This window comes from Ips typographus, linkage group LG14, assembly GCF_016097725.1.
Source record: "Ips typographus isolate SLU linkage group LG14, UJ_Ityp_2.0, whole genome shotgun sequence".
In the NCBI taxonomy this organism is placed as follows: Eukaryota; Metazoa; Arthropoda; class Insecta; order Coleoptera; family Curculionidae; genus Ips; species Ips typographus.
Genome location: NC_138435.1, coordinates 2,113,989 through 2,141,961, shown reverse-complemented (window position 1 = coordinate 2,141,961; position 27,973 = coordinate 2,113,989). Strand labels below are relative to the sequence as shown.

General features: G+C 39.9%; 5 protein-coding genes and 2 long non-coding RNA genes across 8 annotated transcripts; 3 read left to right on the top strand and 4 right to left on the bottom strand.

The window, feature by feature from the left end:
• The first annotated feature begins 37 nt into the window (after positions 1-37).
• Positions 38-24,307, top strand: LOC145737442 (pyruvate kinase-like). Its single transcript, XM_081992135.1, has 9 exons — positions 38-68; positions 21,774-21,895; positions 22,008-22,361; positions 22,526-22,769; positions 22,830-23,033; positions 23,087-23,262; positions 23,312-23,512; positions 23,567-23,789; positions 23,841-24,307. The coding sequence occupies exons 1-9, from the start codon at positions 53-55 to the stop codon at positions 24,035-24,037; spliced, it is 1,737 nt and encodes a 578-aa protein (XP_081848261.1). The 5' UTR covers positions 38-52; the 3' UTR covers positions 24,038-24,307.
• On the top strand, positions 476-1,981 carry LOC145737458 (uncharacterized). Its single transcript, XM_081992157.1, has one exon. The coding sequence runs from the start codon at positions 748-750 to the stop codon at positions 1,576-1,578; it is 831 nt and encodes a 276-aa protein (XP_081848283.1). The 5' UTR covers positions 476-747; the 3' UTR covers positions 1,579-1,981.
• On the bottom strand, positions 2,433-6,448 carry LOC145737472 (uncharacterized). Its single transcript, XR_014180391.1, has 3 exons — positions 5,613-6,448; positions 4,071-4,224; positions 2,433-3,750 (listed from the first exon to the last, which is right to left on the bottom strand). It is a non-coding gene; the product is annotated as an uncharacterized LOC145737472 (long non-coding RNA).
• On the bottom strand, positions 9,688-10,335 carry LOC145737756 (uncharacterized). The gene is made up of 2 exons (XR_014180466.1): positions 10,215-10,335; positions 9,688-10,160 (listed from the first exon to the last, which is right to left on the bottom strand). It is a non-coding gene; the product is annotated as an uncharacterized LOC145737756 (long non-coding RNA).
• On the bottom strand, positions 16,184-17,700 carry LOC145737455 (serine/threonine-protein phosphatase 2A activator-like). The gene is made up of 6 exons (XM_081992154.1): positions 17,546-17,700; positions 17,405-17,493; positions 17,144-17,350; positions 16,876-17,093; positions 16,700-16,824; positions 16,184-16,645 (listed from the first exon to the last, which is right to left on the bottom strand). The coding sequence occupies exons 1-6, from the start codon at positions 17,583-17,585 to the stop codon at positions 16,263-16,265; spliced, it is 1,062 nt and encodes a 353-aa protein (XP_081848280.1). The 5' UTR covers positions 17,586-17,700; the 3' UTR covers positions 16,184-16,262.
• On the bottom strand, positions 17,781-20,091 carry LOC145737443 (xaa-Pro aminopeptidase 1-like). Of its 2 annotated transcripts, none has more exons than XM_081992136.1 (3): positions 19,931-20,091; positions 19,405-19,737; positions 17,781-19,354 (listed from the first exon to the last, which is right to left on the bottom strand). In XM_081992136.1, exons 2-3 carry the CDS (start codon positions 19,703-19,705, stop codon positions 17,811-17,813), a joined length of 1,845 nt encoding a protein of 614 aa, XP_081848262.1. In that variant the 5' UTR covers positions 19,706-19,737; positions 19,931-20,091; the 3' UTR covers positions 17,781-17,810. The 2 variants fall into 2 exon arrangements, with proteins under 2 accessions (XP_081848262.1, XP_081848263.1); XM_081992137.1 differs by having other exon boundaries at positions 19,405-19,750; positions 19,931-20,077.
• Positions 24,308-24,550: 243 nt separating the features above from the next.
• On the top strand, positions 24,551-27,930 carry LOC145737441 (ATP-binding cassette sub-family F member 2-like). The gene is made up of 9 exons (XM_081992133.1): positions 24,551-24,715; positions 24,897-25,095; positions 25,146-25,386; positions 26,088-26,242; positions 26,299-26,566; positions 26,623-27,015; positions 27,069-27,195; positions 27,250-27,441; positions 27,497-27,930. Exons 2-9 carry the CDS (start codon positions 24,927-24,929, stop codon positions 27,833-27,835), a joined length of 1,884 nt encoding a protein of 627 aa, XP_081848259.1. The 5' UTR covers positions 24,551-24,715; positions 24,897-24,926; the 3' UTR covers positions 27,836-27,930.
• Positions 27,931-27,973: the final 43 nt, after the last annotated feature.

Genomic DNA, 27,973 nt, shown 5'->3' with positions numbered 1-27,973 from the left:
CCGGGAAAAACTTATTGTAAAGTTGGCTGGTGCAATCCAAACATTTATAAGAATGAAATGCCTTGAAGGTAAGTTTACATGATTTGCGTAAATTGCAGCATTATTCCTAGTTTAGGCGTACATATTTTGGCGAAAGTATTAACCTGAGTTTTAAGGTGTAGTAACATAGGCCATCTTGTTTTGTCAGAATGAGATAAAACAAGATAGACACTGTAAACACTCTAGTAAACACTGACACCAAAATACGTTTGTGTTACCCACCTGCCACTGAGATTTACGCAAATTTGACAGCAAATATTAATAACAATGTAAAGTCATTCTTGTTAGTTCAAACATATACCAAAAACCTTCTCTATTATATAATGGTAGGGGCGTAGCTTATAGGGTGTTTACTGACAATGCTTGTAAAAGTAATTGACAACTTTGACGTTTAACACCCTGTATTTTTGACTTTGAAATAAAATTAATGAGTTTTGATGATGATTGGACCACCCTGTGCATTAACAACTCAGCGTTCCCTGTTGCTGTCGCCCACATTCGGTCGGATTCGAGTATAGCCGGCAAGGCCGTCGTTCATTGGTGAACGACACACGTTGAAAGTAGGTTGTGACGTCACGACCGTAGTCTATAAGTAGATGTCAGCAGTAGCGTTCGTCTGCATTCGTTTACGCGTCGAGTTTGGTGGAGGAGAGTGGTTTTTCGGTCCCGTTTTTATTGTGTAGTTTATTTTCAATTTTGGTGCTGACAATGGCCAGCGAGGCGCAAAGGCTGATCGGGATCTCCCTTACGAAAATCGCCCAATCCCGTTCGCATCGCGGTGGCGTTAGTTTGCATAAAAACTTACTGGTGGCGACTGTACTGCAAAAAGCGCGCTACATCTTCATGGAGGAGGCCTACAATATGGTGCACTACCATCCCCCGGTTCCGATCCAGCAACGTCCGCCAGTGGCTGAGGAGGTGCTGGTGGGCCTCACCGCTGAGGAAGCCGGTTTGGACCTTCAGGTGCCGGAGAGCTCGTCTAGTGAGAGTGACGTCAATGCTGATTTTCTACCGTCTTGCGCTAGATGCGGTGACAGTCAACCGGATAAGGAAAACCACCCGCCTGGCAGTAGCGAACTGACTTACCTGGATTTGGATAAAACTTCCAACGTGCTCAAGGAGCGCAGCAACCTGAAGAGAAGGAGGGCGGTAGCTGAATGGGAGACTGAAGAGGCCGTCCAGTCTATTCTACCAAAAAAATGCAAAAGAGACTCGTATGACGATAGTAGTAGTAGTAGTAGTGACAGTGACAGTTCTTGTAGTAGTGATGACTCAGTGTTTCTGGATGACGCCACGTTACTGTCGGATATAGTGAGTAAGGAGGTGGAGGAGGCGCAGAAAACCACTGCAACCACCTCCAACGTACCAGGCTCTGCAATGGAAATTGACAGGATTACTTCGTTGGTGTCGATTTTTAGTTTTAGTATGGGCGGCGACAAACTCAACAGGTCGGTGTCCACGCCAGATTTGTGTTCCGCCCAAGCGAAAGACTGTCCCGATAGTATACAACAACGGCCATTTCTCGCCATGACTGTGTAATAATTTCGTGCCCAAAACGCAACAACGATTCAAAATCGTTCCTTTGTAAAGGACGGAGGTCAATTCTTGTGATAGTGAAACATGTTATTACTGTTGTTTGTTAGAACGTTCCAATCCCCTACAAATTTGACCGGATTAGTACTACATTCCATATTTTGTGTACCTGAGCAGGTAGATCCGGTTGTATTTAGCCGTGAGAACTGCTATAACTTTTTGTAGGGGGTTGACTGGGAACGTTCAGGGGTCGCACACCCTTTTTGTGTACATACTATATAATATTATACATAAATAGGTTATTTTCTAGGTAAAATTGTTAGCTCCGTTTTAGGGGCTTATTCATGTAAATATTACATTGTAATATTATTGCGTATATTTGAAAAACAATAAATTTTGATATAAAACTTACGGTTGTTTTTTTGTTGTTGGAATAAACGCCAACAACTGCCTGAACGATAATTAAAACGCCCGAACTGTGGACTCACGCTGACGTCATTTCCATACGTACGTGATCAACAATACGCCGCTCGACGTTTGTGGGATTTTTAGGGATCACCGCCATCTGGACCGACCTTGACTAATCATGATAACGTCACTGATTCTAGGTTTTTTCTGAGTGACGTCATTTGTTGTACGGTCAATTTTGGTTTGTTAATGACCATGTCGGGGAAACCCGACAATGTTTAAAAATAATCATGTGACACAAATGAATTTTGCCGGCCCCCTTCGTCTGTTTGTTGAACCACCCTATAATTATCAAAATAACCGAATTATTGACAATACAATGGAGTAGTTTACAGAGTGATACATTAAATTTTTAACATCCCTGTATCTTGTTTAATGTTAATTTAAAAAAAAAAAACCAAATACGTCTATAATCTTGTAGATATTTGCATATACTTTATTCCTAGATAATCCATCAGTATACAGGGTGTACCAAATTTGAGCAACAAACCAAACTTATAATTTTCTATTCCATACTTGATGTAAAATGTTTGTATCGATATTCAATTGTTTTTGCTCTAGATACTTTGACCGACCTCCTCGAAAGCAGAAATTTCCAATTTGAGCGAAATTTTGGTGCACTTTTCCAGAAAATCGTCCATAACTCGCTTATTTGAAACACCCTGTATAAAACCACTGTTAATCAAAAGAAAGGTAATGAACGGGGCTATCACGTGACGTTGAGCAGGCACGGCTAAGTTGCCCCATTTCGACGCTAGAGGGCGTCAAAGTTGACTCTCGTTTTTTGCTCAATACCTCATTAAGGTTTCAGGTTAGAGGTCTGGAATTTTTACCATAAACGCATCTGATGAAAAATTTCCATAATTTTCCGGAAATTTTACATCTCTGACTCTAGTTATAATGGTCGGATAGGAAATCGAATGAAGATTCCAAAAATGGGCTTCAAAACAGTAATTTTCTCATTTCAAGTGGGTTTTACCAGCGATTTTGTTCTTGACTGTTCTTTCTGGCAGTGAAAATTCAAAGTCAAATTCCAGGCCTACTTGATGGGATTTAAAACGTTGACGTTTGTGTCTACTTTATTTCTAGATAGTCCAATAATATACAGGATGTCCCAAACCACACAAAACTAATATGAACTACTTTCAAAGAAAAACCAGACAGAAATACTTGCTTAAGTGAAAAATTCAATCAATCACCCTGTAGTACAGACAGTTTTTTGTATTTTCTGTAACTTTAGTATCTAAATTACTAATTGAGGTTAGGGACATTTTAACGTGGTATAATACCATCAATTACACAATAATAAACAGCATTAACAAAATCTGTGAATTAACCTTTCCCCACCCTCTACATAAGTTTCAATTTGATAACAAAGCAACATAAGAGGGATTGATCAATCATCCCCCCCCCCCAAAGAAATCTCACCCCATAAACGTGGGAGGAGGGGGGCAAAAAGAGGGCGAGGGCACGGATTAAATGGGGGAAGTTTTCGGGTCCCCATTGTTCCCGCTCTTCCCGATCGATAATGTTGTCGGATTGTGTGTTAAGGGGGGTGGTTTTGCTATACCTGCTTTTCACTTGGACCTTTTAATCCCTCGAGTGGTTTAGACTGTGCTTTATAGCAGTTTGTGAGATTTGAGTAGTTGGGATGATTTTAAGAAATGGCACATTCCTAGTCAGTTTCTTCCATTCCTAACTCTGGAAGTCCTAAAGAGAGAGAGAAGATAATCAAAAGGTGTTTAATGCCCCTTTTCTCAGTGAGTTGGTTTTAACAAGAGGTCGCGTCGGTAGCAAGTGTATATGCGCGACGATCTGGTGATCGGTTCAGCGTTCGTCGATGGTTCAACGACCCAACGAACCATATTTTCTACCGTTGCCCGGTGCTCAAGAGGTTCGTAAATGCACAACGGGCCTCGCCCCGACATTTTTCTTTGTCTAATTCGTATTAAAGAGGAACGAAGAGCGGCGCGCGACGCTCCGTTTCAATCTGACCTGAAAAACCGCGAAATGCGCAGCTTGCCACTCACCTCTGAAATTCCATTATTAAAACCATGGCAATTTGGCAACGTTGGTTTCCTTTGCTTACGGCTGTCACTCAACGTCAATGACCAGCCGCCTCCTTATTTATAACCAATCCAACAGAATCAAGTCAGCTTTGATAAATTACGTTACCACTGACACCTGAAAAAAACAACACACTTTTTGAATCAGTTTGAACGCAGAACACTGTCCTGCAATGAATTTTGAATCATACTGTATATAAGGTCTATTTTAGCTTCATATTGGTTACGTTTCACTATTTAAAATCCATTGCAGTAGCAGGTTTGTTTTAAAGGAATTTAGATCGTAGTGCCCTACAACATTTTACTTGTCAATCAATTGACGTTTGTGACAATCAAAATTGGTTTTTACTTTTGACGTCTGGACGGTTTATGTAGATTACGAGCGGCCAGGGTTGCATTTTCACCTGTTCACGAGCGTCTGCCATCTTCAGTGCAGGTGTTGGGGGCACCTGTCGCGATCTCTTTTTTTTTTTGGGGTTAGTCGCACAAAATGGCGACCACGCCTTTCCTGATTACTGAAAAACCTTTAATCCTTTCACAAACACATTTTTTTCTGTACGTCGCGAACAGGTCTTTTACAATCGATGGCCGTTACGCAAGACGGTTACAACAGAGCCAACCTCGATTTGCATTAAGGCTCCAGAACCGACAAGAATATAATTATTAACGTTTTTAGCCGAGAGAGAGAGAGAGAGAACAAAAAACATTAGTCGGTAACAGCTTCATTATTACGTTTTAAATGGGACACCCTGTATATGCTTTACTAGGCCTACCAGGATTTCCAAAAGTATACGAGGCCAACTTGATTTTCCCTACTTGACAGATCACGTGACATTTGTTAAATTCAACGTGTAACTCTTATAAAGAGCTTTTGTTGTAAACGTTTCTCCTATTGCAACATGAACGAACGAGAATCGGTTCACTTTCACTTTGAACAGTGACGTGCACTAACCACAAAATAATCCGGAAGCGGGAGGTTTCGTCCTTGTTCGAACGGGATTTCGTACACACTTTGTTGAGTAGAAAAATCCAAAAAACCGATTGAGTAATCATTTTTTTCTCTCTCTCTCTCTCACGTCAGAGAATACTAGATGTGAAATCGTCAGGGCAACAAGGTCAGTGTAAAATGATGCAATTGTTTGAATCGAGTGATCGGCGGAACAAACATGGCCGTTGTCGCAAACTGTCAACTGTCAATACTTACCTACATTAACGCGGACAAAAATTCGTTTTTTTGCTAGTATATGTGAAACGCTTTGAAAGTAATTAAAACCGTTTCTATGCAAGTGGGCAATTAATTAAGGCGACGTATGCAAAAAAATCGGTTCGTAAGTAGGCAGAAGAATAGAAAATTTTCAAGTGAAAGTCCTTTCGCGATTACGTCAACGACCACATCTAATAGCAAGTCTAAATGTGCAGTTGACTGCTTTTTTTACCAATCAAAAACAATGTTGCAATTTACAAAAATACTGCACATGTAAACGTTGCATTAGGGATATAGCTCACCTTATTCAGTTTCCTTCAATTTCTTAACTTTTAACAATTTGCTTTAGCCCTTCAGTTGATCTTCCTTTCTGTCTGTTTGCCCAAAACTGTCTTGTCCATACTTGTACCATTATCTGCGATTTTCATCCATTTTTTCGTCTCCACCATACACAAAATTCCCTCTCTTCTCTCACCTCTATCAAATAACATCCACCAAAACGTTTATAATCACAAAAAAAGAGAATTTAAACACTTGGACAAACACTACATATAAACATAAATTTGAGGTTAAGATTACCGGCTTCTAACTGTCTTCTGTCATTTTTCTTCCGTTCGTACTAGGGATGGGCTCGTGCGATGCACATTATTGTATTACACTGGATTAGGTTGGGTTTGATCACAGTGGGTGCATTTTTTTTTGACTATTATTTAAACTATCAATTGTTTTATCACATGAATGAACTTTTACAATTGCAAATTGAATTTTTTTAGATCACGTGACTGTTTTATTAAATTCGCATGCATTACTTGGGGCCACGTGACTTTGACAGCTTCAAGTCGACATCTCAGACAAGTTTAAACCCGTTGTTTTCCCATCCCTAGTTCGTACAATGTTGCCAGTGTTTGTAATTTGCGTTAAAACCTAGTTTGTCCGTTATATTTGTTTATTTTGAGCTTAATAATGGTAGTGACGTGTATCCATCAAGTGACATTTGAATAAAAAACAGTGTTGCCAAACCTCAGTAAAAAGCCAATACAAATGTTTATGAAATTTTCTAAAACTGGAACAAAATAATACACACACTGGAGCTTATCAACTGTTTGGTTAGTTGTCGAGTCAAGTTTACGACCCTTGATCCTTTTTTACTGATCCCATTATCACTGCTAAAGTAAAAATTGAACATTGACTGACTGGTAGTAAATAAGACTGGTAGCCGGGTACTTCCCATCGACCAAAAAAACAGGTTCAGATCGGTTTTAAGCTTAAAATTGTACCCGCAGTCCGATGGGACTGGTCACGTGACAAATACCGACCGACCTTGTCTTGATCTGCGTAACAAACCATATACAGAGGGTGTACAGTGAGTGTAGTTTTCCAAAAGTGTCGATACGATAAAATCATAACTAAAAATAACGTTATCTCATTGATTGTGAAAATCAATGGTTGAAGGTTAGACAATTAAACGATTTCCGTTTTATTATCCTGTCGCTCGGTTGTAATTATTATTAAACTCTTTTTTGGAGTGTTATTGTAGTTTAGCTGAAGCGTCATCCAAAAGTGTCCTCCAGCGGCCATTAATTAATCTCCTGGAGGACAAACAAATCTCGATTGTTTTAAGAATTTTTGAGTTATAAAAGACAGTAAATCCAGTCTAAACTATCATGGCCGTATAAAGGCTGTTTCACCTTATTGGGACATGCTCGAGAACGCGTGTAGGTGGATAACCGTAAAGCTCGTTTTGTCTTCGCGTTTAGTAGAAAATTCTGTGACCCGATTGGCGCCAATTTACGTAATCGTTTCAACTCTCTCTTTTGGGCTGTTAGAGTGTCAACTGTCAGTTGTCAATCAGCCATCAATGACAACCATGTAATGAATTGATTCGGCCTTCTACACAAATAATTTCCTGGGTGACTAATTCGAACGAGCTCTGCCCTTGACTGGGCCTACTTTGATATCGACTCGAAATATTTCAAACAGGACGACAACTGCATAAATTGTTTGCCTTCATGAGGTCATCAACTTTTTATCGCGTGACGTCATACGGTGGTGATACCGAAATTGCCCAGAGTCAACCTGACTTCCTTATGGTGGTTATCGTGACACATTTTAGGGAATCATATTTTGGTTATTACACCTCTGAATAAGCAATGGACTTTCCAAAGGTATATCGATTTTGGTTTGGCCACTAGAGGGCGTCAAAAACTCTCTAGTTTGACAGACACACTTTTGCCATATTTGTTGATGAGTCAAAATGTTACAGCTTTGACAGGACATTGAATTCAATCTTCGTGCACCTGGATGTGACACACGAGACCCTAATTGCAATAGTATTTTAACATGACCTGCATAAATCGAGTAAAATTTGCGATAATAACTGAAAGAGAGAGAGATGCAGTACGCAACTAAAGCATTAGAAATTTGAACTAAATATTCTCGACCCTGATTGGTCAGGGCAGAGTGAAAGGCGAGGCCGGTGCATTGTATTGTTCGTTTAATAATAATTTTGTAGATTGACAAGAGTGGAAAGCGTGACCGGTCTAATCGTCCCATAGAGGTATAAAGAAGAACGAAATAATTTCATTTTTATTACGATGCATATAAGGTCGACTCGTTTTTTTGGGGAAGGTTAACAGGTCCATGGATTACCACTCAAGGTCTATTAATAACGCAATTGTGTTTTAAGGTCTATTTTTGCTTATCTCCTATGTCCAGTTTACTGGAATTTTCCATTAGAGTAGGGATGTGTGTTTCAGGTAAATTTCGACTTTAAGGACCTTAATACAGGATTAAACAAGAAGGGGAATTGAATCATACCCCTATGACAATACAGGGTGACTCATCTTGCGTTGATCAAAATTACACAACACTTCGATTCGGCTAATCATTATCGATTACTCCCAAAAAGTCTGTTTTTAGTAGTAATAATCGTTAATCGACCTTTCTATTGTGTTTGTGTGCTTTACTATGATAAAAATGATTCATTACCATGATGAGTAAGCATTCTTGACTAATTAGTTTTGTAGGTATGATTAGACAGTATTTAATACAACTCACAATCATTTTAAAGCGTATTTTTGCACACTCTGTATAGTAAACTAGTCAAATAATTGAGTTATTTGCTGTTGAAAACAGTTTAGACTAGATTTGACAATACTGTAAGCAAACTATCCTAAACTCTGATTTTTTTCAAGCACATTTTGATTGTTTTTTGTGACAGTTGTCACGTGGTTCTAGAAGATTATCTAGCTAGACAGCTGTCAAAATAACACACATCCAGACTCAAATACTGCAAGAAGGTTCTTCTAAACCGTGATTCGTACAGCTTCTATGTAAATTTCGATTTTAGGTTATTGGGACAATTCAGTCACGTGATATTAAAAAAACTATTTACCGAAACAGTCACGTGACACCTCAGAGGCGAAAATGCCAATCGTCACGTGATGTTATATGTCAAATAACATATCATAAAGCTCGGAAACTGTCTGGTATTGAAAACCGAGATTGTCACCTGTCAACTGCCAAGAGGCAGTTTTGACTTTTGTGACACCACTCAAAATAAAACGAATGGTTTAGTTTAATTTTATAGTGTTTTTGAGTTTGTTTAATATCTCGGAAACGTGCAGAGATAGAGAGACGCGTTTGGGCTCGTTTTGTAGTGTTTTCTATGCTCTTTGGAATGACGTTTGAATGAAACTGATTGGAGTTTAATTAAGAGGGCTACGGTGTGTCAAAAGTAGTGCGAGAATGAATCACAAACAATTGGCGGGCCGTGTGTAAAATCCGTCATTTTCCGCGTTCCCGCGAAAAATGGGGCTTTGCCAAATAATCGTCATCCGCGATAAAATCAGACAGAACCAAGTAAAGGTCTTTAAACTTGTCCCGTCGATGGGTATGCGCGCGCTAACTTTAGTAATTTTTCTCTCACTCGCACGCCAACGCCACCTAGTTAGGCAACCGCAACTAATGCGCGCCACAGTGGCGTGGCCACAAAAAAGGCCGAATTCCATTCGAAAGGATCAAAATAGATCGACTAGACGAGGAATCGTATCCGGCTCGAAAACGACCGGATGTTCGAGGGCCGGAAGTATGAAAATACTTTTAAAAAAAACGCAGACAGCCACGTAAAAAAACTTTTTTACCTGCGAAGGTTCTGTTGCTTCGATACGGACCGATTAATTCGTTTACTGACTGTCATCAATATAAGTTTGTCACGTGACCACACTATATTTTTTAATTTATTTATATCAACTGTCATTTCAATGTGTGTGCAAATATTGACATATTGTCATATCTGACATTGACAGTGACAGTTTGTGGCCAACAAAACAGTCAATCACAAACTAGCAACAGTAGGCTGTGATTTACGCAAATATGGCCGTTTTAAAAACGTTTTATTACGCCAATCTGTGTGGCGGATATACATAACAAAAGACAATGGGTGAAACCGGTCCCACACCACTGATTTCCGAGAACGTACAAGAAAACCGTGGAGGGCTATTTAGGGTCGAACCCTCTCATCGTCAACGATGACGTCATGGCAAAGATTGCTCGATCCATCTGTCGCCCACGTTGCACGTGCCATTGACTCATCAACCCAGACAAGACTGGACTCGTTTTGTGAGTAATCCTGATGGTGTTTGGCGACGTTTCGAATTGCACGTTTATTCCAACCAGAAAAATCGTACTTTAGTACTAATGCAATTATATTATCAAATAAAACCGACTGTCTGTTTACTAGGTACCAGTGTTGCCATTTAACCGGTGGCAACCATTTTTTGAACAACATTGAAAGAAACTTGGCAACGTGCACGCTCCTGATACGTATCGTCGCCTTTATTATTCCCAAGCTAAAATCGAAGGTCGTCGGTAATAATACTACTTACTACACGGCAAATATTTACACTGGAATGGGAAATCTGGCGGCGTTGCGCGTGCGCCCAGGTCACTACGATCGTACCGGAGCGCGACCTTCCATGGCCGCCCCGACTCTATAAGATTATCGGTGCGATCCGTTGAATGTTTTGCGACGTATCGAAAACGTTCCCCTGAAGGTATTTAATTCTGGCGGTGATGTCAGATTTATTCGATTTGATTCGACACGGATTTTGCTTTGTAACCTTTTTAGGCCATTTGTATGCACATCTGTCAAATGTCAATCAAAGTTTGACAACCAGTTTTGCCACAGTAATCTAGTTCACACTGAATGACATAAGTTGGTTATTTTGACAGTTATTAGGGCGTTATTGCACTGAAAATGCATTTATCTTGTTCAGACTCATACAAACCACATGACTATCAACGTCACTATTGATATAAATAGCAATAATCTGGGCGCCCTCTACAGTACAGTACAACAATCAATGATAAAACTACAATTTAAATTTCTCTAGTAATATGTAGGGATGAAACCACCCCCGTATATCCTAATCAATACCGACTCACTGCGTATGTTATAACCTGAATAAAGACAAAAATAGGAAAGAGAGAGGGTAGGGGAATTGTGTGAACAAAGAAACTGACGTCAACCAGCCCGAAAATAGACGGTTGTGACGGCATTCTTCAACGGCAAGGGTCAAATCCGGTGAGCGGGGAGGCTGAAAACAATTTTAAGCGACGAGTACCACAAAGTAGGCATGGATGGTTATGTGTCTTAGCGGGTCAACGAAAGGTTATTACAGATCCGTTAGATCTCGAAATGAACGGTTAATGCAAGAACAAATGAAAATAGTTTTACTACAGACTACTCTGTTTTGTTACAAGCGAACAACACCGTGTACATTGCACAGTCTTGAGACGAATAATAAAATTGGCGTGTGCATACGAGCGGTGTAATAATCAGGAATGGCCGGTGTTGGCGAGGTCAGCAAACGTTCGTCTATCTGGTTTTAACAGTTTTTTTCTTATTTGAAAACGGTTCTGCATGGTCACCTTCGCGCCTCGGGTTCCATTGTAGTTTATATACAGGGAGTCAATTATTGAAAAAAAATCGTATTCAATCCAGGTGCATTAAGAATTGAATTCATTGAATTTTGAGAGTACTGTCAACTGTCATTTACCAAACCAAACTAACAAAAAAAAATCCAAAAGTACTGGCCTGTCTGCATTGTTAACAGTTGAGCTCACTCAAGGCAAACTGGTAATAAATGTACAATTTCATTCGGTTACGAATGTTCTGCTACCGACTCTTTATATGCTTTGTTGTGTTGAATTTATAAATATGTGCTCCTTAGCCCAGATGGCGCTACTAATCGGATAATTTTGATGACAGTTCGTTTTATACAACAAAACCAACGTAATTACTAAAATATTAACTGTATTAAATTCAAAAATTGTCACACGTGACAGTAGCGTTGCTTATGTTAAACAGGGTCACATGACATTAATTTCAACTTTTTCGGTTTTGACAGCTGCCAACCTTTTCCTGCATAACCTCAAACAAAATGACGTGTTGTTGTTTTGAATTTTTTCCGGTTTTCAAGTGAAAAATAGTGCATTTTGTACTGTTTCTAGTGTCTCAAGCATTGATTAACGTGTTATTCCAACTTACTGTAAGTAATTGCAGTTGTACATAGCAGACACCCTGTAATTTTAAGAGTATTTTACCACGGTTGACCCAATGGGCAATCGCCTTTACATCTTCAGATATTCCATTAAAAGGGGACCGTTAGGTCGCTGCGCAAATCACTGTATATTGTCTGAAATGTACTGTTAAACGGAAGCAACCAGGCTAATTAATAACCGTGTTAGGAGACAGTTTTTTTTCTTGTTTCCTTGCAAGCCTGGAATTTCTAAAGGCACCATAAAAATCCCAAAAATACTTTAAGTTAAATTTAGAACAAAACGTGTGAAAGTACTCTCTGCAGGCGGTTCGAAAATAAACCGATCGCAATTCGAGAGCATTGTACACTAAACCAGCGGTGATTTTCATCGGAAAAGTATTTCAGTCCTGTAGGAATGTTTTAATTTTAAAATTGACTTATTAATAAAACTGACTGGATGCGTCATCCAGGCTGTAATCACTGCAAACATTGAATTAAAGCTAAATAGGAGGAAACACGTGATGTTCTACCATGTGTGTTAGTCAGGTTGGCGAGGTCAAGAAATTGCTTACGTCAGACTACTTTCCACCCTCATATTTGGTTAAAATAACCCTCATTATTCATTTTGGCTGGTTTAGTTAACAGTTATGTTGTTTTGTTTATTAAAAACTAATAAATTAATAGTTTTGTGACATTTGTCACAATAATTTACATATCAACAACGGCCATATTGGATAATAATAATGACAGATGCAAATAATAGTACTGGGCCGGCGTATCGACTCGATTGCCATCTGTAGTAAACTGATAGTACTGAGTTGTTCACAATTACCACTGCTTTTTATTAATTAAACCGTATAGAGTGGGAATCTGTTTTAGTTTACACTTTTTATTGTATAGATGGCGCATTAACGTTTAATTCATTATGGTTGGGTGTGTTGACATCAAATAAATGTTTCAATAAAGCGTTTATCCCGTATAGTTTGTTAGAGAAAGTAGAATGTATGAAGATTTTTCTTAAAAATCGTCTTTGGGTCTACTTTCCTGTGGTTTGCCTAGTTATATCGATGGAACCAACGTCAAAAATTCAATATTTGCTTATATTGGCGGGTGTTTTATTAAACACCGGGATTCCCAGTAAAACGCTTGATTTTCCTGGAAATAAATTAAGCCAGTAAATCCGCCATGTCGTTTTTATCACGGAAAACAGCTCAAAATGTTGTCTTATCCGTCATCAGGGTAATTCACATCATGTATTATATTAACAATAACCTTGACGTCACCATCAGTTGAGATTTCATTGCAACTCTACTTGGCCTTGGACGTCAAATTAATTAGCTGTCCATTGACATATAAAAGTCTCTATCGTGTCAGTCAAATAAAGCAGTTATTCAGGTTCAAACGAAACAGCTTTGAAGGGGGTGCTGTGCCGCCTCCCTTAACTATTTAGCCTCGATGGGGGAAACGCTATACACCCACACCGAGTGGGCGTTTTCAGTCAATTACCATTGAAGTATAAAAGTGTCTAAACTAGAGGAACAACCAATAAATCCAGTCTAGAAAACTGTTACACAGCAATAATTGTTCAATAGTCACTATCCATTAAGCTATATAAATCCAGTAGGAGATTTACAAGGGTAGTTATAAGAAAGATTTGCACTATTATATCAGATCGTTTTACATGTCGATGGATGGAGGGTGGAAACGGGAACGACGAGGTGTTTAAGGGGGCGCCAATACGGGAGAGTTCAAGGATTGGTGTCAGTTGTTGCGTCATCAATTTGCGTTTTTACATGAGTTCTCCACTGGAGGGCGTTATTGCATTTGACAGTGTCACGTGAGCTGTCATTTTTTCTCCAATCTTAAATAAATAATTGATCTCATCCTGATCAAACAATTTTCGGTTGTAATCACAAATAAATCAGGTAATTCCCCACAAAGGGTAAACACCGTATCGTGGAGTGTATTTATGACGCGGTTCGGTACGCTGGCGTTTCATTCATTCAAAAAGCACGACGACACGATGGTGGTCCCGGTACTGGACGCTACAACTCCACAGAAACGACGTTTCGTCGGCAGCAACCTTCATCTGGACTTTGACCTGAACCGGTGCCGTATCGCTGTGATCGGCAACAATTGTTTGCTGAAAGTTGCGGTGAACGCGGGAACAATCGATGTGATCGGTAACAATTGTACCGTGGAAGTGGACAAGTGTCCTGGATCGATACGGTACACTGGAATAAACGGGACCGTTTACTTGGGCGACAGTAACGATGCGAGTAACATCACCTGCGTAGGGACCAAGTGTCGGATAGTGCCACTCAAAGAGAAACAAACCAGCCAGAGTAAACTTCCGGATAGTTATTTGGATACAGTGTTGCAAAATGTACAGTCTGGTGATTTGAAGGATGTTGACAGTGCTTTTATAATTAGTGGCAACGTTAGAACTCTTCAGTACATACGAGGACGCTTTATTTAGTTCCTATTATAATTATTCTTTATATAAAGCTACAAAGTTCCTTACAAGTGTGTTTACACCGGATCTCACTAGCTTTTAGCAAGTAAATGGTTCGAATAATTTTTATAGTGTCATTCATTAATTTATTATTATTATTTCAGTATTCTAAAATTAAATATATTGCAGTTTGAATTGAAATTTCTCTTCCTCATCCAATTCATCCACCAATTGTCAAGAAAGCGGTTAAACGTTCTGAAGTGCAGAAAGTCATTCAGAACACTTTTGGTTTCTTGCAAACTTTAACCTTTTCGGAAATATTTAACTTTTTTGAAAATTTGCATCAAAATTTTGCATCTCTGCCATTTTTGGGGTTTTGGTGACTGTAAATAGAAGAAACTGGTGTAAACCTAGTTGAATGGATGCAGACAGTAATTCTGAACACTTTTGTTCTCTTAGAAATTTTTATTTTTTTTTTGTAAAGTTGGTACTGTTAATTTGCATATCTCCTCCACCAATTGTCAAGAAAAAGTTTAAATACTTTATTGCAATACACAATTCTTGAACAGACAAAAAATAATTTAACAACTCAGTAATCACTTTAACCTATTTCGAAATATTCGACTTTTTTTGAAAATTTTGTATCTTTGCCATTTTTGGGGTTTTGGTGACTGTAAATAACTCGAAACGTGCGTCTTTAACTGCTCTTTCACCACTTGCAAGGCACAGGATGATTAAACATATACAGGGTGTGCAAAAATTCAAAAGAAAACACCTTAAATCAGATAGTATGGCTTGACGAGAAGTAGCCGCGTTTACACAGTTTTACGAATAAGAAACTGGTGTAAACCTAGTCGAATAGATGCAGACAGTAATTCTGAACATTTTTGTTCTCTTAGAAATATTTTTTTTTTTTTTCGTAAAGTTGGTACTATCAATTTGCATATGAAAGGCTCCTCCACCAATTGTCAAGAAAAAGTTTAAATACTTTATTGCAATTCTTAAATAGCAAAAAAATCATTTAACAACTCAGTAATCACTTTAACTTTTTTCGAAATATTCGACTTTTTTTGAAAATTTGCATCAAAATTTTGAAAAATTTGTATCTTTGCCATTTTTGGGATTTTGGTGACTGTAAATATCTCGAAACGTGCGTCTTTAACTGCTCTTTCACCTCTTGCAAGGCACAGGATGATTAAACATATACAGGGTGTTCAAAAATTCAAAAGAAAACCACCTTAAATCAGATAGTATGGCTTGAAGAGAAGTGACCGCGTCTACACAGCTTTATAGATAAGAAACTGGTGTAAACCTAGTCGAATGGATGCAGACACTAATTCTGAACATTTTTGTTCTCTTAGAATTTCTTTTTCTTTTTTATATAATTGGTACTATCTTTGCATATGGGCTCCTCCACCAATTGTCAAGAAAAAGTTTAAATACTTTATTGCAATTCTTAAATAGCAAAAAAATCATTTAACAACTCAGTAATCACTTTAACCTTCTTTGAAATATTCGACTTTTTTTGAAAATTTGCATCAAAATTTTGAAAATGTTGTATCCTTGCCATTTTTGGGGTTTTGGTGACTGTAAATAACTCGAAACGTGCGTCTTTAACTGCTCTTTCACCTCTTGCAAAGCACAGGATGATTAAACATATACAGGGTGTTCAAAAATTCAAAAGAAAACCACCTTAAATCAGATAGTATGGCTTGAAGAGAAGTGACCGCGTCTACACAGCTTTATAGATAAGAAACTGGTGTAAACCTAGTCGAATAGATGCAGACAGTAATTCTGAACATTTTTGTTCTCTTAGAATTCGTTTTTCTTTTTTATATAATCTTTGCATATGGGCTCCTGCACCAATTGTCAAGAAAAAGTTTAAATACTTTATTGCAATTCTTAAACAGACAAAAAAATAATTTAACAACTCAGTAATCACTTAAACAGTTTTTTTAAGAGGTGACAGTGCCTTGCGAATTACTGGCCGGTTCCTTGGGTGGCTGACTGGCCGACCGGACACTTTCGACCGGTTTGGGCCTACGAACGCTAGCCCCGTGATCGGCCGGTTGTAAAGTGAACAACGATCCAAACACTATATGCTGCACTAGTGGAAACTTGGACAACACTTCCGCTTTGTACATTTTAATCAAACCGGCGTTGATTTTCGACCAGGTGGGCACGCCACTGATGCTCCACAGCTGGTTGGAGTGTTCGGCAAACGGGCCCGATTTCACCTGATTGATGTATTTGATGCAGCTGAGAAACATGTAATCCTCGGAAAAGTTGTTCACTATGTCTTGTTTCAAAAACATGGACGGTTCGATTCGTGGATGGTCTAGAATATGAGAATATAATATACAGGGTGGCAAGTTTTGCTGTAACACTCAACTGATTAATTGTGAACTGCCCCAAATGAACGGTACGAATTGGTAATCGTCCAAGCTCCACACTCCGTGACTACCGGCAGGTTCCATACGGTAGGTTTGTTGCAGTTTTCGCACTAAATTAAGGTAACTGCAATACAAATCGTTAACACTGGCAACACTGGTAAAACACTTGTCTAACCTGACAAATACTTTACAAGCAGCGGCTGCAAAATCAGTGTCCACTAGGAAACCAATTTTAAATAAACAACACAAAAACATGATGAACGAAATTTCGTGTCCAGTGCCGTAGTCAATTCTGGTGGCATTTCCAAAACCCTCTTCCAAGTACACCATTATTTCTGGTATGGCACGGTAGATGTCGCTGGGCAGGACTTTTTGCAGTTGTTCAATGGCCTCCTTAAATTTTAATGACGTAATTTGACTAGGTCACTCAAATAATTCCTAACCTCTTTTAAACGATTATACCAAGTCTTAAAAGCTGAATTGCCAAATCTCTGGGGTTGCTGTATTGGTGGGATTTCGTCCACCCATTGACTTAACGTGTCCAACATAGCAACCAACTTGTGTACGTTGTCTGAAGCCTGTTCACTCCCTTTGGAATTGCTAACACCCTTGATGGAGTCATTTATTGCAAATATAAACCCTAAATACTCCTATAAAAGAGTAACTCAGTGACTGTTGGGGGGGTTATGCGGTGTGTAACTTACGAAATAGGCTTCAGACTTGTCCCATTTTTGCATATCGTCCACGGTTTTGACCAGTTTAACGGGGGTCACAAAGGCATGATCCTCGCTCACTTAAAACACACTGAAATAACCGAAGTTTTTTCTGATACTAATGGTACTTACCTAGAATTAAGGATTTTGAGTTTAAGGGCATGACTGCCATAGTATTGCAGTCAGAAAAAGGTAATAATTCTGTCTCAAGTTTGTTTATTATTTGTTGTTTACTACAGTGACAGTTTTGAGGTTATGCATGCACAGAAAACCACTAAGCTGTATACAATAAAATGGAAAGGTCATGCAGTGTAAGGCTTCAACGACCTGCCGACTTTGTGACAGCTAAATAAAACAAACACACTAATTTGTAAAAAGACAGTAATATATTAAAACACTAGGATTTAGATAAGGGTACAGTCTCCTTCACCAACCAGGCCTTAGCCTCTTTATAGCCTTGCTTGTCCAGCAATGGTCCAATTACCTCCCTGCACTGCTGATGGTAGCGATTCAACTGGTTAATTTCAGCGTCAGTCAACATGGCAACATCGATCAAATTAATGGATTTTGGTACTAGAGTGACAGTTTCAAAAGTTAAATATCCGCGATTATTGAAATTATAAGGCGGACTGGCTGGTACGATTTGAACGATATCTTCGATTCGAATGCCAAACTTGCCGTCCTCGTAGTAACCAGGCTCGTTGGACACAAACATGTTAGCCTCGAGGCCGGGGTCTTGATTCATCGGACGCCACGATATGCCCATAGGACCTTCGTGGACGTTTAGATAGTGACCGATTCCATGTCCGGTGCCGTGGGCATAATCCAGTCCGACGTCCCACAAAAATTCCCTGGCAAACGAGTCAAGATGGTTGCCCTTAATTTTGGTGGGAAAAATCCTGGAGGCTAGTTTCAACTGTCCTTTCAACACTCTAGTGTAGCACTGTTTTTCGTAGTCGATTGGGGTGCCAAAGTGTACGGTGCGCGTCACGTCAGTGGTGCCATCTCTGTACTGCGCCCCCGAATCACACAAGTACAACTGGCTTGTGGTAATTGTGACGTCAGTCTCCTGGCTAGGTTGGTAATGGATGATTGCCCCGTGCGGTCCTACGGAGCTAATGGTGGCAAAACTGTCCCCCATGAAATCCGCTTGGGTTTGTCTAAACTGGTGCAGTTTTTCAGCTCCGGACACTTCGGTGACTGTACCAGAAGCCACGTTTTGTTCCAACCAAGCAAAGTAACAGCACAACGCCACCGCATCTTTTAAGTGGGCGTTTTTCATTCCACTCACTTCTGTCGAGTTTTTGACAGCTTTCATCAACTCCACCGGAGTGGTGTCAGTCAACAAAAGGTGCTCGTTAGGGATGATGGAAGTGAGGGCGTAACTGGAAAACTCACTAAACCACACAAACCCATTCAGTTCTAAACAAATCTCTTTTAAAGCCTCCTCGATTTTGCTGTACGGTTCAATACGGAACACGTCACCAGTCTCATTTTTCAAATGTTCGGTAACCTCGTCTGTGGCTTGTTGAGGGTCCAGAAACAATGTAAAAGTCGAGTTGACAGAAACGATTACGTAGGAAAAAACCACGGGGTTGTAGTCAATGTCTGAACCGCGCAAATTAAGAAACCAGGCCACCTGATCAAGTGCTGTCAGTACTAAATAATCAGCTTTACGATCTTTCATCGCGGAAACCACCTCGTTCAGCTTGGTTTTCACCGTTTTCCCGGTGAATTTAACCGGGAGTGGTTTAACAGGGTTTAAAGGACGTTTAGGCCGATCGGTCCAGAGTAACTCGATCAGGTTTTGACTGATCGGAATCAGTTTGTGACCGACCGTTTCCAGTTCTTTACGTAACGGCACAAACTGTTCAGTGGTGATCAGTTTGGGATCCACACCCACTCTGGATCCGGTCGGGAGGGTTTTCACCAACCATTGACCTTTTTTAAAACCAATTAACTTCAAATGATCACATGACTGTCTATCTCACCTCTTTTTGGAGTAGTTGGATCACCTTCTTTCATCAGCGTCCAGTTCCCATCCATTTGTTCTGTGGCCTGTAAATAGTACCGTCCATCAGTCCACAGACAGGCGTCCTGATTGGTTACCACGGCAGTACCGGCGCTGCCATTGAACCCAGTTATAAAGCCTCGATACTCGTCGCATTTCGCTAAATACTCCCCATTGTGGGCATCGGCTGAGGGTACAATATAGGCCGATAGGGGCTCTTTTTGGCCCTGCATCGCTGCCCGCAGCTGTTTTAGTAGGTTTGTGGTTGACTTGGCTGGCATTTTAGTTGATTCTGATGGGACACAACAGTCCTCTACAATGATTTGCTGTTGTAAATAATATTATCTTATCTTGGCTTTGCTTGAGGTTGTTTGTACAGTTAGGGAGGGCAATTTTCAATAAATATCAGTTACAGTAAAACCACATAATACCTGACTAAATGGTGATATACCAGCCCTACTTAACACTTAAATTACTAATTTATTGTCCTGGATTTAAGGGCTTACCTTCAAAACTTGTTTTTTTGCTTGCGATTTCACGAGATTTAATCCTTTAATAACTTGTTACAAGTTTTACGATGAATTTAATACAAATAATTAAAAAAATACAAATCACCACATAACCTATCAACAGAAAGGTAAACACACGAAGTTTTAATAGAGAGACCAGTAGCGGATAGTTATCACGTGACTGTACTAGTTAAAGTGACCTACAGTGTCACATGACTCAACTCTCACTCTGTTTTACAGTCCTCGCCATCGCTTTTGCAATGTTGTCACTGTTCTCAGCCAATATTTTTTTGGATTGTTGATTGAACTACAAACTGTAATTTTTTGAAAACACACGCGTCTGTCATTAAGAAGCACGATTGGTTTTATCTCTAAGACACTGAAGATGACAACAAAATGGTTATCGCACGCGACCTTTCAATGTTAAGTTAAGGACGGATAACAGACCAGAGATACAGATTTTTTTGTCAGTATGGAAAAATTACTCGCACCACAAGAAACCGTGTAGTCTGTGGAATATTGAACGTGGAACCCATTTTTTTTTTGTGTAATTTTGGTTTGGTTAGCAACATGAAGGCGGTGGAACGACACAGTGATTATAGTAAAGCACAGAAGGTATGTTTGATTATGGTTACTGTTCAGTTTCCCTTCATATTTCTATTGATTTAAATTTAACTAGAAATAATTAATGCATACTAACGTGGCAACCCTGCACCCGGAACTATAAACGTCAGTGTCACCTGGCCGGCGTTCACCTTCATTTAACCTTTATCATCTCCGCATTTTCGTGGATTTTGTGTAGTAAATCGGCTTATACCGGAATTATTTTAAACATATCCAGCTTTAAGGGTTGGTACTCGTAAAGTTTCAGCTGTTTCCAGTGTAAAGTACAAGGTAAATATCGATTTTTTTCCCTTTTGATTTGGACGACACCCCGAAGCTGTTGAGGCTGTTATCAGCCACTTAAATTATCAAATTGATAGATATCCAGTACTTGCAATAGTTTTCAACGTTGTTCAAGTGGTAAAACAGGGTTAAATAACCTAATAACCGTTGTACAAGTTTATAATTTGCCTAAATCACCCTGTTCCTAGTTTGTGATTGGTCAAAAAATGTGCAGTCAACTGACAGCTGCTTTTTTATGACCAATCACAACGTCCGGAAATTTACATGTAGGAAACTAATAATCTAATAACAAGGCATGCCATGCAAAATGGTTTTCAATCAATGTCATGCTAATAATAATAATTGTCAAAATACACTCAGTATTTTATCATTTCCAAGTGTTTTTTACTTCAGTCTGGAAAGGTGGTAAGTAAAAGTTGTGAAAAAAGTAACATTAGCCAATCATTTTGTGGTCCTTGAATTATTTCCTGTAAAGTACTGTTTTCATGAGTCATTCAGTTTACAGTAAGTTGTGTAATTGTATTTGTTGTTGTGCAGAAGCAGTCTGTAGTTCCTGCTTGGTCAAAAACAGCAGCTTTCAGTCAGCTTGCTACTATTTTTGACCAATCACAAACTGACTGTTGGCAACATTGCATTTATTGAAGACTAACGTCACTGTGAGTGCTCTTGTGCAGTTTAGGCATTTAATATCAGCTTATGTACTTTCCAGAACGTTTTCCCCATTTTGGTCAGTGAATAAATCACCACAACAAATTAACCTCACTTTTATTTAATTTCTTGGCAGAAAAATTTCCGTCTAATTATAACCATTTACCATTTCGCCAAGTTTATTTATAGTTGGTTGACGGAAGCGTTTTGTGTTGCTAGAAAAATGTTCAGTTACGCGAAAATTGTCCGGGCTGACACTGAATGTTGGGACTTTTTCACGTTGTAGGTAGAAATAAAGTCGGTTTTTGGACACTACAGCCAATTAGAAAGCGACGGTTTTGGAGTTTGTTTGTCAGAAGTATGGTTTGGACTACGACCAATGACCGTGTCACTAACGTAAACCCAGAGGTTTGGATATTCTCTAGGCCCCTCACTATTTTGTTTTTTTTTTTATGTTTGCTTGCCTTTTTTTCTTCACAAATTCTGTTGGGTATTTGAGTGAGAATTGTTCTGGTTTTAGATGAGCGCCAACGTGTTGCCCTTCCAATTGCAAGCGGCCGAGACCAACACTCAGCTGGAGCATGTATGCGCGTTGGACATCCATTCCAGGGCGTCCTTTGTCCGATTGAGCGGCATCATTTGCACCATCGGGCCGGCGTCCAGAGATCCGGCCGTTTTGGAACAAATGATGGAAGTGGGCATGAACGTGGCTCGTCTCAATTTCTCCCACGGTTCGCACGAGTACCACGCTGAAACTATTAAGAATATCAGGCAGGCGGTGGCCAATTACAGCAAGAAAATTGGCACCACCTATCCTTTGGCCATTGCTTTGGACACCAAAGGACCCGAAATCAGGACTGGACTGTTGGAAGGGGTGAGTTTAGTTATTTACATATGGCAACACTGTTTTGTCAAAAAACAATAATATGTCAATTGTCATTTTTTTTTCTCGATAAATGACAGATGTCATTGTGATTTTAGTTATCTTTCAAAATTTAACCACTAGAAACCAGTTTTTTTTTAAACAACTAAATTTAGGGTGGTTCCGCGGAAGTCGAGCTAAAAAAGGGGGACACCATCAAACTGACCACCGATAAGGCGTACGCTGAAAAAGGAAACAAAGACACCGTGTTCGTCGACTACGACAATATCCAGAAAGTGGTTAAAGTGGGGAACAGGATTTACGTAGACGACGGTCTGATTTCCCTTGTGGTCAATCAAATTCAAGGTTCGTTTTTGACGTGCACCATCGAAAATGGCGGCACGCTGGGCAGTCGTAAAGGTCAGTGATCAGTTGACACGTGTCAAAAACGTTTTTTCCACGGGTTTTTGGGTTGTGTAGGAGTTAATTTACCGGGAGTACCGGTCGATTTACCCGCCGTGTCCGAAAAGGACAAGTCCGACCTGCAATTCGGCGTCGACCAGGGAGTGGATATGGTTTTCGCTTCGTTTATTCGTAACGGAGCCGCGCTGACCGAAATTCGCGGTATTTTAGGCGAACAAGGAAAGCACATCCTTATTATCTCCAAAATTGAAAACCAACAAGGTATAGTACAAAGCACTCAAGTTGACGACTACGTCATCATATTTGAAATGCAGGAATGGCCAATTTGGATGAAATTATCGAAGCTTCTGACGGTATTATGGTGGCAAGAGGCGATTTGGGTATTGAAATTCCCACGGAAAAGGTGTTTCTGGCTCAGAAACAGATGATCGCCAGGTGTAATAGGGCGGGAAAACCCGTTATATGCGCCACTCAAATGCTGGAATCTATGGTAAGTAGCATTGTTTTTCGTTGATTTTTCTCTTAATTCAATTGTGTAGGTAAAAAAACCCCGACCAACTAGGGCTGAGTCGTCCGATGTGGCTAACGCCATATTGGATGGAGCTGATTGCGTCATGTTGTCAGGGGAAACTGCCAAAGGAGACTATCCATTAGAATGTGTCGACACTATGGCCCTTATTTGTAAGGAAGCCGAGGCTGCAATCTGGCATCGTCGCCTATTTATCGATTTGTCTGTTCAGGTTAGTACTGATTAAATTTTTTTTTTTTTCATTAAAAATATTGTTGATTAAAAGGCAACACCGCCAATTGACGTGGCTCACACCGTTGCCATAGCAGCTGTCGAGGCGTCTACGAAAAGTTTGGCGGCCGCCATTATTGTTATCACCACTTCTGGTCGTTCCGCCCACTTGATTTCCAAATACAGACCCAGGTGTCCCATCATTGCCGTGACTAGAAACGCCCGAACTGCTAGACAGGCCCATCTTTACAGGGCCGTATTGCCTGTGGTGTATGAGCGTAAGTGTTATTTACTTGTCTTAAGTTTAAGGTTAACTAGAAAGTTTACAGAGAATCGTCTGGACGATTGGCTGCAGGACGTGGACGCGCGCGTTAACTGCGGCATCACCTTCGGGAAATCGAAGGGATTCATCAAATCAAGCGATCCGGTCATAGTGATCACCGGCTGGAAACAGGGCTCCGGTTTCACCAACACCATGCGCATCGTGTACGTATCGGACGAGTTAGGAACTGTTTGCGCCGCCTAATTCGTTTCTTGCATGCATTTGTTGCTTTTAAATAAATAATTTGTTTTTGTTTTGGTTAATTGGTGTCTGATGGGGGGTTTAGAATAAGACTTTACGGTAGGTACTTAACTTTGTGTTGTGTAAACGTTTAATTGTTTGTCTTAACCCCGCATTAATCAAAATTCAACGTCAATAACGCCATTTTGTTTTACAGGACCGTAGAGTAAACCAGGAAAGCAACAATTCTTCACCTTAATTGTCTCCTATTAGTAAATGTGCATACAAGTCGAATGTTGCAAGTTATTCTCCAAACTGTATTAGGCTTAATTTATTAAAGTGATGTAAAGTATTCCTACAGAAAATAATTTAGTGGTTAATCCACTGTTTAATAGTGGAAGTTTGTGTTTTTATGTCCCTTCTAGCTCGCATAATTGCTTAATCCAGTCCTGTCACTCCTAATATTTTTCTCACTTTTACTTAATGTGTTAGATAAAGACAGACACTTATAATTGTCAACTCTCAAATTTGAACGACATCTGTCATTCTGTCAAGTATTTCCTTTTACCGTCCACCATTTAAGCAAAACTTTTGGTCCATGTCCAAAAATTACGTTTAAAAGCAATATTGAACTGAATTCCCCCAGAAATCCACTCGCATTAACAGTATTTCCCATTTGGGACAGCCTACAGTGTAAATCAGGTGAGTGTTAACGTTTCCCATTAAAGTAAAAGTTTGAGGTTATAAAGACACTGCACCAGGTCTTTCTTCATCAACTTCTAGGAAAATTACCTTAAAAAAAAAACCTTTACAACGTAGAGAAAGTTGTGCCACGCTTTACTTTAACTGATTTTATTCTGTAACTAATCGTTGGTGTTGTTAGTTGAGGTGCACACATAATCTGGTTTGCAACATGCCTTCGGACGCCAAAAAACGCGAACAGCAACGTAAAAAGGACGCGGCGAAAGCCAGACAGACTGGCAAGAAACAAACCAAACCGGAGAATACAGACAAACAGAACCCAGCCACCAATGGGGCTCAAAATGGTTCAGTCAATGGCACCACTGAACTGAGTGCTGAAGGTAACATAAACACTTACAGCTTACTGTACACTGTACAACGTGGTTTGTAGAGGCTTTGTGCGCTAAACTGGAGGCTGATGCCAGGCTCAATGCAGAGGCAAGGGCCTGCACCGGATCACTGGCTGTTCATCCCAAATCGAGGGATGTTAAAATTGAAAACTTTTCCATTACTTTCCATGGATCTGAAATGTTGCAGGATGCCATGCTTGAGTTGAATTGTGGTAGGCGTTATGGCTTGATTGGACTCAATGGGTGTGGAAAATCCACACTTTTGGCAGTATTGGGCAATAGGTATGTTTTGTTTTTGCACTGTGCATTTATTATTGCTTTGTGATTGGTCAAGCTGTAATATTAAACTCTGTAATTAGACTCTAACCTAAGTGGTTTGTTGCTCAAATTTGGGACACCTTGTATACTGATGGATTATCTAAAAATAAAGTGGACTCAAATATGTACAAGATTCATATTTGGTATTTTTTTTATAAAATGAAAATGAAAACAAGTTGCAAGAATGTTAAAAATTCATTCAATCACCCTGTAAACTTTTACTGTGACAGCCCGTAACTCTGTTATTTGGACAGTTACAGGGTGGTTCAATGTACCAATTTGTGGCCGTTGAAATTGTCTTTTGATCACCCTGTGTACCATATATAGTAGAAACGTCAGGCTACCAAAAGGTTGAAGCTTTTACACCAGGAATGTGTTGTCCAGAAGGGAAAACATATAGAACATCTCTTCAAAAGTTTTTCGACCCGAAAATTACCACTTTTAGATCTCTGCATAGAACATAGGAATGACAGTTGACTTGTTTGATAGTTGACAAGCAGTGTTGCCACAACTTAAATTTATTCTCTATACTGACTTATTAGTTTTGAATTTTTTTAGTTTTCACTCCTATCAATAAATATACATATTTTCTTCTAGGTTTTTAATTTGTCTTTTAGAGAGTGTAGTAAAATTGGCGTCACTGTAACAAAAAATGTTATTTTCAGGGAAGTTCCCATTCCGGAACACATTGATATTTTCCATCTGACCAGAGAAATGCCCGCTTCGGATAAGTCGGCTTTGCAATGCGTCATGGAGGTGGACGAGGAACGGACTCGGCTTGAAAAACTCGCGGACACTTTAATAGCGTGCGAGGACGACGGTACTACCACATTTCCAACACTTCCAGACTTAGAATAATAATTATTTCCTGGACAGAGTCCCAGGAACAACTGATGGACATTTACGACCGTTTGGAGGAAATCTCGGCTGATACGGCTGAAGCGCGCGCCGCCAACATTTTGCACGGTTTAGGATTCTCCAAAGAGATGCAACAGAAGAAAACTAAAGATTTCAGTGGTGGTTGGCGTATGCGTATCGCATTGGCTCGCGCTTTGTACGTCAAACCGCATTTGCTATTGCTGGACGAGCCTACCAATCATTTGGACTTGGACGCTTGCGTGTGGCTTGAAGAAGAACTGAAACAGTACGATTTAGTTGCAATTCGACCCGATAGGGGGACGTAAAGTGGTTTTGTTACAGTTACAAGCGGATACTGGTGCTGATTTCCCACTCGCAAGATTTCTTGAACGGCGTCTGCACCAACATCATTCACATGGACAAAAAAAGGTTGAAATACTACACGGGTAATTATGACGCGTTTATGCGCACTCGTATGGAACTGCTCGAAAACCAAATGAAGCAGTACAATTGGGAACAGGACCAGATTAATCACATGAAGAATTATATCGCACGGTTCGGGCACGGTTCAGCCAAACTGGCCAGACAGGCCCAGTCCAAGGAGAAAACTTTAGCCAAAATGGTGGCGCAAGGTTTAACCGAAAAAGTAGTCACCGACAAGATTGTCACTTTTTATTTCCCGAGTTGCGGCACTATTCCACCACCAGTTATTATGGTGCAAAATGTCAGTTTCCGGTACGATGTTTTTTTTTTTTTGACAGTCAACAATTTGACACATTTTCCTGCAGCTACAACGACACTTCCCCGTACATTTATAAAAACTTGGAATTCGGAATCGACCTGGACACTAGATTGGCCTTGGTCGGACCCAACGGGGCCGGAAAAAGTACTCTACTGAAGCTCCTTTACGGTGACGTAAGTGATTACCGTACACACGTCCAAGTAGGCGGTTTTAAATTATCGTTACAGCTGGTGCCCACTGAGGGTATGATCAGGAAAAATTCCCATCTGCGCATCGCCCGTTACCATCAACATCTGCACGAACTACTCGACTTGGATCTGTCCCCGTTGGAGTATATGATGACCAGTTTCCCGGACGTGAAGGAAAAGGAAGAAATGCGGAAAATTATTGGCCGTTACGGTCTAACTGGCCGGCAACAAGTAATCAGTGATTAAATCAATTTTAAAGTCTCTCTTTAGCATAAACAATTATTAGGTCTGTCCAATCCGTCAGTTATCGGACGGTCAAAGATGCCGGGTGGTTTTTGCGTGGTTGGCGTGGCAGGCTCCCCATTTGTTGCTCCTAGACGAACCGACCAATCACTTGGACATGGAAACGATCGATGCTCTGGCCGAGGCTGTGAACGATTTCGAAGGTGGTTTGGTTCTAGTGAGTCACGATTTCAGGCTAATCAGCCAGGTGGCAGAGGAGATTTGGGTGTGCGAAAAGGGCACCGTAACCAAATGGAAAGGTGATATTTTGAGCTACAAAGAGCACTTAAAAAGTAAAGTTCTCAAGGAAATCGAGAAAAACGCCAAACAAGTCAGGGCTTAAATCCCTTTAAATTAAATTCCAACATAATACAGCACCACGGCGTTTAGTTGCACCGGACAATTTTTTAATATATACGGTGTTTCATTTATTGCAAATTGTCTTGTTTTTTCCCCTTAAAACTAGCATGTGGCTGAAATT

Excerpts from the sequence above, each read along its gene's own strand:
- LOC145737458 (XM_081992157.1), top strand. The coding sequence starts at position 748 with ATGGCCAGCGAGGCGCAAAGGCTGATCGGGATCTCCCTTACGAAAATC.
- LOC145737441 (XM_081992133.1), top strand. The coding sequence starts at position 24,927 with ATGCCTTCGGACGCCAAAAAACGCGAACAGCAACGTAAAAAGGACGCG. Across the intron at positions 25,387-26,087 it reads TTGGCAGTATTGGGCAATAG|GGAAGTTCCCATTCCGGAAC; the intron begins GTATGTTTTGTT and ends TGTTATTTTCAG. Across the intron at positions 26,567-26,622 it reads CTTGAAGAAGAACTGAAACA|TTACAAGCGGATACTGGTGC; the intron begins GTACGATTTAGT and ends GTTTTGTTACAG.
- LOC145737442 (XM_081992135.1), top strand. Across the intron at positions 23,263-23,311 it reads CTCAAATGCTGGAATCTATG|GTAAAAAAACCCCGACCAAC; the intron begins GTAAGTAGCATT and ends TCAATTGTGTAG. Across the intron at positions 23,513-23,566 it reads TTATCGATTTGTCTGTTCAG|GCAACACCGCCAATTGACGT; the intron begins GTTAGTACTGAT and ends GTTGATTAAAAG.
- LOC145737455 (XM_081992154.1), bottom strand. The coding sequence starts at position 17,585 with ATGGCAGTCATGCCCTTAAACTCAAAATCCTTAATTCTAG. Across the intron at positions 17,494-17,545 it reads CTCAAAATCCTTAATTCTAG|TGAGCGAGGATCATGCCTTT; the intron begins GTAAGTACCATT and ends GTGTGTTTTAAG. Across the intron at positions 17,094-17,143 it reads GGTATAATCGTTTAAAAGAG|GAGGCCATTGAACAACTGCA; the intron begins GTTAGGAATTAT and ends TTAAAATTTAAG.
- LOC145737443 (XM_081992136.1), bottom strand. The coding sequence starts at position 19,705 with ATGCCAGCCAAGTCAACCACAAACCTACTAAAACAGCTGCGGGCAGCG. Across the intron at positions 19,355-19,404 it reads TCCAACTACTCCAAAAAGAG|GTCAATGGTTGGTGAAAACC; the intron begins GTGAGATAGACA and ends GTTTTAAAAAAG.